The 7,819-nt window shown below is 39.6% G+C and overlaps 1 protein-coding gene across 1 annotated transcript; it reads right to left on the reverse strand.

Moving 5' to 3' along the window:
* Positions 1–41: 41 nt before the first annotated feature.
* On the reverse strand, positions 42–7,809 carry DPH2 (diphthamide biosynthesis 2). Its single transcript, XM_083358457.1, has 7 exons — positions 7,503–7,809; positions 6,749–6,907; positions 6,436–6,548; positions 5,841–6,061; positions 4,564–5,208; positions 3,300–3,476; positions 42–2,935 (listed from the first exon to the last, which is right to left on the reverse strand). The coding sequence occupies exons 2-7, from the start codon at positions 6,899–6,901 to the stop codon at positions 2,811–2,813; spliced, it is 1,434 nt and encodes a 477-aa protein (XP_083214583.1). The 5' UTR covers positions 6,902–6,907; positions 7,503–7,809; the 3' UTR covers positions 42–2,810.
* Between the last annotated feature and the right edge of the window lie 10 nt (positions 7,810–7,819).

Consider the following 7,819-nt stretch of genomic DNA (forward strand, 5'->3'; position numbering starts at 1 on the left):
TAAGCTATTCTATTTGATGAGTATTTTGCCTTACCTTCTTGACCATGTGAGAGGTTTAGAGGTGTTGTTGTCACCATTTTGTATCTCACATTTTCGCAATGGGTAATCATGGAAAAATAGCTTATGTGGTTGTTTCCAAGGCCTGTCTACATAAGAGTATCTCCAATCACTCCAACAAAACAGTCTAGGAGAGATAGCTATGGTTGGGTACTAGGTACGTTATCATGAAATGATACAAGGTAAAAGTTTGCTAGGATTCTTATGAAGGAAATTGATCTGTACACTACAAATGTTCCCTCCTCCAGCTGTAAGAAGTGAACAAAAAATCTGTTAGAGAACAGATCCATTTGGCTAAAGTTTAGTAACAGTGAATTATTTCCAGCAAAAGTAGGCAATTTTCTTATATTTCTTTGCCATGTACCAAAAGTATTTCTATCTTGTTTCCCTGGAGTTTATTTTCCTGGAATATATTATACCAGTTTGTAATTCCATCATTTTCATTGTTTCTTCTGCTGAAAAGCTCCTATTGGTGTATTACGTCTCTAAGAGTCCCTTACACAAAGTAAGTGTATTTTGCATTAGCATTCTTCAATATTGCTTCCCGCTCCAATAACCTTCCAGTGTTCAGATACAGAAAGTGGCATAGTAGACATAGCATTTTATGGAACAGAGGTGGCAAAGTAATGCTTCTGCTCAGGATACCTCTTATTTAGTGCTAATGGGCTGGTGGACACCTCTCTTGGTGCTTGCCAAACTTCCTTCTCTGCCTGTTCTCCCCCCCCCCCCAATTTTAAAAATGAAATTCTAATATGCCGTTAAACAAAACAACAGTCTCAAGTATAATCTAGATTTCCAATAGCCTCATGTAGACTCCAGAATCCAATGGCTATGAGGTTATGCAATACTTACAAAGTGTTTTGCTTTGTCAAGATTTCAATGGAAATAGTCCTTTTGAAGCTTCATTCAGTAACAACAAGCTCAGTGCACAGCACAAATACAGTAGCAGCCTCAGTAAAGCCAGTTGAGATCATATCTGGAGTCTTCATCAAGTCAGAACAACAAAGCTCCATGAGATGCTTCACCAACTTGAGGTAAAGGAACACACCTCCACTAGGCAAGACACCTCTCTGAGAGGCATTGTGGATTATCTGCCTGCACTTTGTTTGGAAAAAATGCCTACCTGGTCAAAACCAAAGGAGAAAAATAAGCTGAAGTACTGGTGATGACACAACTTCAGTTTGGCTTCGTAGGAAGTGGGTATCTTGTGACTTTCCAGATTCCAGTGGACATTTTTAGACATTTGTAAATTTCAAATATGCCTACTAACCTCAAAATTTTTGAGATACCTTGCATGATGGAAGTACACAAATGTAGCTTGAATTGACTTCATGCCATCTTGTGGAAGCTAATTGGTTTGACTTCACATTAAGGATGTAATAAAAAACATTATTATTTGTGAAAAGAAATGAAGTAGAAAAACCCATGTGCTGGATGACAAGAGTGCATACTAGGTGCTTGTGTATTTTTATGTTTTCCTGTCAAGGAACCTTTATGCATAAACACAATTTTACTCGTTTTAATAGAAAACTTTTGTGTGCCAATATAATTATGGCCGAAACAGCACTATTAAGAAATAAGAGAGAGCTTGGCATGCTTATGATTTTCAAATCCTTTTATAAAAGCTTCCTACAGGCAACCATTTCAATATCCAATGAAGACTGAGCACCATTAAACTGAACATTGATTGAAAAAGAAAATGGAAAGAGGTGAAAATCCTAGAGGAGGAAGTGGCCACCTAGAAGCCTGAACAGAAACATTCCAGTTGGGTGGAGAAAATACAGCTGGGGCCTGGCAATAGTTTTGTTGCAAACAGACCAATTAAAAGTCTGAAAGATTTAAATTGGAGATTTCCAATAACAAGTAGTCCACCATCCATCTAGATAATACTATTCAATCTGCTCTTCTAGACTCAATGATCCTTAATATTTGCCCAACATTTATTCTTCTGTACAGAATTTTATTTGGTCCCCTGGGGGTTACAAAGATCAAGATTAGGGTTATGCATGCTTCAAAGATGATTTGGAAGAAATACTGAGAATCTTACATAAGCATAGCATCTCTGTTATCCATTAAAGAGGCCCATGCAATGTGTTTCCTTCAACCTTTATAGAATATTTTTTATACAGTATCTTTATTCATTCTTGTGACCCTCTTAGCTAATTTCTCTTTGTCAACATATTTAAATGTGATCTCCAGAAAAGGACACAGTGCTTTGGAATAAAATGGAACTATGGCTACTTGTTACTTGGAGACTATGCTTTTATTAATTCAGTTTGGGAATTACATTAGGTGTTTTCCCCCCTTTTTTTAGCAATTGCATCACTGCTGACTTCAGCTTGTGATCAGTAATGCTCACCCTACTGTTCAGCATAGTCTAAGCTTCTGATCAACAGAAATTACAACTGAGGACTAGTTTAAGCAACATGGATATCTATAAATTGGCCACTAATGTGGATTAACACTTGTCTCATCGTTGGATAAACAACTTCAACACACTTTTTTCAGCAGAGATCAACACTCATTTTTAAAAAAAAAAATATTCCTCTATTAAAATAATAATATAGCACTCTACTTAAATCTGTTGAACTGTCCATCATCATATTGCAAAAAATATTAATATAGCCCACTTTATGCCCTGTACAAATAAGACTGTCAACAAGTTCAAAAAGACACATGTTCCATTAACCCATCCAAATCCAGCAAAGAACGCAGTTTGTTATCTGGCCAGTGTCTTTTATATTCAGGGTTGGTCATCCACAAGGCTCATCTTCATATGCAATGGCAATTCCCCGTCGTCCCACAATAGCTTTTTTTACTTCTGTTTGGCCCAGCTGTTGCTCCAGTCCCCGCCAGCTGCGGGACTCCAAGAATGAGGCTAAGATACAAAAATATTTCACCAACTTTATTCCAAAGGCCACACAAGCTAAAGGTCATGAGTAACTGGTATATTGGTAGGGCATTATCTTTGACAAATTGATTATATTGATAGGGCATTATCATATTTACATTATGAATCAGAAATAGTATGTGGGAGGACATTGGTTAGGCCATTTATCCTAGCTCTATCTCCATTAATGGATTCAGGTAGTAGCAATGCAAAAAGTAAATAGATATTTTATCAGCCTCAGTTTTTAAGATTCCACAGTAACTACATCTTTAAACAATTGATTAATCAAAAGAAAAGTACCAAGTGAGGAGGTTTTTTGCAGCTGAAAGAGCATTACCCCCAAGCCACATACCTGCTGGGCTGATCTGAGATACAGTCTGTAAATGGTTGCGGCACATCACAGCTGTGCCAGAATTTGGCTCTATATCTGGTATCCGGGAGGGATCAATGGAGCGCAGCTGTCCAGTGATCAGTGAAATGCTGGGTTCGTTGTTGGTCTTTTCTGGGAAAAGGACATGGTCACAAGCTCCTGGAGATAAGACAAAACAAGTACAGTATTAATGAAGTTTCACTGCTTACAAAATGATATTCTATTATATATTCAAAGACTGAATCAAGCATGCAGACCCTGATTAGAGTCTTTCCTAACTGAGTGCGGGGATACGAATGGCAAAGAATTTGTGGGTTACTCTGGCTGTGGCTGACCAAGAGCAGGACAGGACCAAAACAACAATAACGATGATGTTGGAAAGGAACTTGGAGGTCATCTAGTCCAATCCCCTGCTCAGGCAGGAAACCTTATACCATTTCAGACAAAAGGCTGTCCAGTCTCTTCTTAAAAACTTCCAGTGCTGAAGCATTCACAACTTCTGGAAGCAGGTTGTTCTAACTGTCAGGAAGTTTCTCCTTAGTTCTAGGTTGCTTCTCTTTTGTTAGTTTCCATCCATTGCTTCTTGTCCTGCCTTCAGGTGCTTTGGAGAATAGCTTGACCACCTCTTCTTCGTGGCAACCCCTGAGATATCGGAACACTGCTGTCATTACCCCTAGATGGAATCATGATGGATCTTGATGAAATTTTCTATTAATTTCATATTTTTGAACTTCCTTATCATGAAAACTTCTATATGTTAAAAGGAAGAATGAATTCTCTCGACTCCCAGGTTTGCATAAGATTCCCAACCTTTTTTGTCACAATGGAAGCTCATATTTGCCCTCCAAAACAGCACCATGGTTTCTAGTGATTTTGAGGGTGAAAATACATAGAAATCAGAGTAAATCCTAAAATAGGATTAATGGTGTCCAAAAAAACTACTTCCCCATGCCATGCACATAGACACCCCACGTTCAACTTGGAAAATACAGCAGCTCTATTAACTTTGTAACATCATGCTATATGGTATTATAATCTCTCTTCAATGCTTTATGCCCAAAGCATTGAAAGTTCCCTGTATTTATAATAAAGCACTCCTGTGCTTCCAGAGGAAAGCTTGAAAGTACACAACTAAGCAACTTTTTCATCAGTTAGAAATTAAGGGAATCAAAGGTCTCTCGAAAATGAACACTAAGCAATGACTGTTATTCGTGCTCATTTTCTGAATCGGGAAATCTGGTATTACCTGGCAGAAGGTGGCGAAAGTCTGTAACATAGCGGCCTGTCCAAGTCCGTGCTGGATTGCATGCTATTTCCAACTCATAGGGCGTGATCAGGGGTCGATAGTAATCAGTGGAATTAAGCAAGGAATTCTGTGGGCAAGCTACCAGTACAAAGATATCCACCTCTAGAAAGTTTGCCAGTTTTGCAGGATTAGGTTTACCCACAGCCAGCGTGTAGGCACGTTTTCCAGCACGGTGAATGATTTGGCGAAGATGCTCCAGAACAGACAAGTAATCTTCCACTCCAAGAGTACCCACCACAATACCAACTACTTGAGCATCTCGTGCCCGTTCCACTAGATAAAGGCGTCGTCGCAGGGCCCGGTTCACGTCCAGTGTTTCCCACCGGCCTTGTCCTGTCCTAGGATCAAAAGAACTAAAAGGACACTGGTTCCAACTCAGCATGAAGTTTGTAAGTTCTGGTCCTTCAGAACCTATATAGAACATACTGTAGTTTTCAAGACCATGATGTTCGTCTATTATAAAGCATCGTCCAAACTGCTGTATTATTCCAGAAATTGGCTGGCTTGAATCAAGATTTTTTTTACTATCCAACTGAGCAAAAACCACATTGGGATAAATTGATTGTAGCTTAGAGGCCAGGTCATCTAAGAGAGGAAGTACAGAGGAAAAAGTCATCCATCTGTAATATTTGAGCAAATACAATTTAACCTAATGTATCTGCAGTTTCCCCAATACCTGGCAATTTTCTGGTAACAACAGAGAAAGTTCCTTCAATCAGACTAGAGACTGCAAGCAAAGCTAAAAGCTGGGTTAGCTGAGATACATCAAGATGAACGAGAATTATGAAGAAAAATGATCACAGATATTCTTTAAAGATATACACTGGAGAACTCATAGTGCTATTTCATTTAAAATTATTTGATTTTTCATATTGTTCTCTTCAGAAATTAGTAAAAGCTCTTAGCAGGAATTTTCAAGTCTTCCTCATTCTGTCCCTGGCTTGATTCAAATCACAAAACTATAAACAGCAATAACAGTAAAGCAGGTTGCATGGCTTTGACTTAATAGTTAATTCTAATAGCTTAGCTGTAAGAAACACACAATAGACACAAAGTCAGGATTGGCAGAATGGCAGATTTTAAGACTAGAAATGAGTATGTTCTTTCTATGGGAACCTCCCCAACCTGGCCTGAAATATCTCTTGTCTACCTATGTTCCCCCTCCAACAGACCTTTGCAGTGTATTTGTACCCACACAACAATCTTCCTAGACTTACCAATGGCGTGAAAATATGTAGATTCACTCAGTACAACCACATAGGCTTGAAGGTCAGGGTACAACTCCTGGAAGACTTCCACACATCGCATCGCATCTAGCGGTTCCTGACAAAATATGTGTAATACTGGCAATTTGCGACAAGGACTCAAACAGGCAGGGCCATAGTGCACTATAGCCTCGGCACCCACATGTTCTGCTGCCACTTCATCTACACAACAGCTAAAGAAAAACAACAGGATTAGCCATAGAAATCCAAGGACACATTTCATTAAGCAACAACCAGTCCAAGCATACAGAAAATTACTTTCTTTGTACTGAAAATGGCCTCCCAGATCCTAGACTCCAACTAGAATCAACCCTGGAAACATGGTCAATAATAAAAGACTGGGATTTATAACCCCATATAACCTTTCACTCCATTTCCTTTCATTATAACATTCCACTGCAATGGAAGGAATAAAAATGTCAATGCAAACTTGCCCTTGTATTCTTTCCTGTGTTTACTGAAGTCTAGTCATAATTAAGTGCATATAAAATTCCCATTGGTGACTTCATGCTGTCTTTACAACAGCTGGATCTTCCTATGACCTTACCTGCCATACGATGTGTCTCCCAGGACATACATCTTGGCACCAGTTGCTGTTTCCATCCTTGCAGCAACCTCTGCTGAATCTGGCAAAAGTTTATCAGGAAACTGAAGCGCAATCTATGGCAAGATACCAAGTTTGTTCAAAATACTTCTGCTATACATATGTTAAACCAAATAAATGTGCATTTATTTACTCTCCCATCAATTTCTATCAACATCGCATTGTAATTGTATTGTCTTTCTTGTAAGATGCAATAGAGTATACCCAATTCCAGAGGAGAACTGGCAGCTTTATGTCAGGTCACAAAATAGCTCACCTTGGTGAAGCCATTGTCAGATACAAAAGCAACTGCTCTCTCCAGTTCATAAAAATCCTCTATCCCACAAACTGGAAGACGACCACCTGCTTCTGTAGTAATCAGAGTCCGCTGAATCACTTCAGCTCCATCACTGCTGAATGCCGTTGCCATGATGATCTAAAAACCCAAAAGTCAAAAAAGTCACATTATGTTCAGCCACAAGGATAATCCAATTTTGGCTCCACAAGCCTGACATATACAAATTGAGATTGATTTTGATGTCTATAATAATGCGTAAAGGTAAAGGTTCCCCCACACATGCGTGCTAGTCGATTTCGACTCTAGGGCCCAGTGCTCATCTCCTTTCAAAGACGAAGAGCCAGTGCTAAAACGAAGACGTCTCCCTGGTCATGTGGCCGGCATGAGTAGACCTCAAAGGCGCACGGAACGCCGTGTTACCTTCCCACCGTAGTGGTCCCTATTTTTCTACTTGCATTTTTACGTGCTTTCGAACTGCTAGGTTGGCAGAAGCTGGGACGAGTAACAGGCGCTCATCACTCTGTTACGTGGCACTCAGGATTTGACCCGCCAAACTGCCGACAAGCTCAGCATCCTAACCCACTGAGCCACCGCGTCCCTTATAATAGCGCATACAGTATGCCAATTCTTATCTTTGATATGGCTCAGCAAGTATCCGATAACGAAAATAAATGTTTTTCGCAAAATGACAGGGGATTAAAGAAAATCAGAGTAAGGGTGGCCAGTGACTTACCAACCTGCGTTTCCAAAGACCAGCTACAAGACATCAACAATATTCCATAATTGTTTCTTAACTGGCGGAGAGAAAAAAAAATACATCCCAACACCAGCCACATGGATCACGTTATCCGCTTTCTTCCGGATGCCAACCGCAACCACCAATTATTACTCTGCAGAACCACTACCGTACCCCTTTGCGTCGTTAACGGGATTTTTTTAATTTTATTTTATCCAACAGCAAATCCCGATATAGAAAAGTCGCCGGAAAAGCAAAAAAATGCTAGACAGAGGCACTGTGGGGATTGTAGTTTCGTCCTCTTTAAACGTTAA

The sequence above is a fragment of the Vipera ursinii genome (genome assembly GCF_947247035.1).
Source record: "Vipera ursinii genome assembly, chromosome: 3".
Classification (NCBI taxonomy): domain Eukaryota; kingdom Metazoa; phylum Chordata; class Lepidosauria; order Squamata; family Viperidae; genus Vipera; species Vipera ursinii.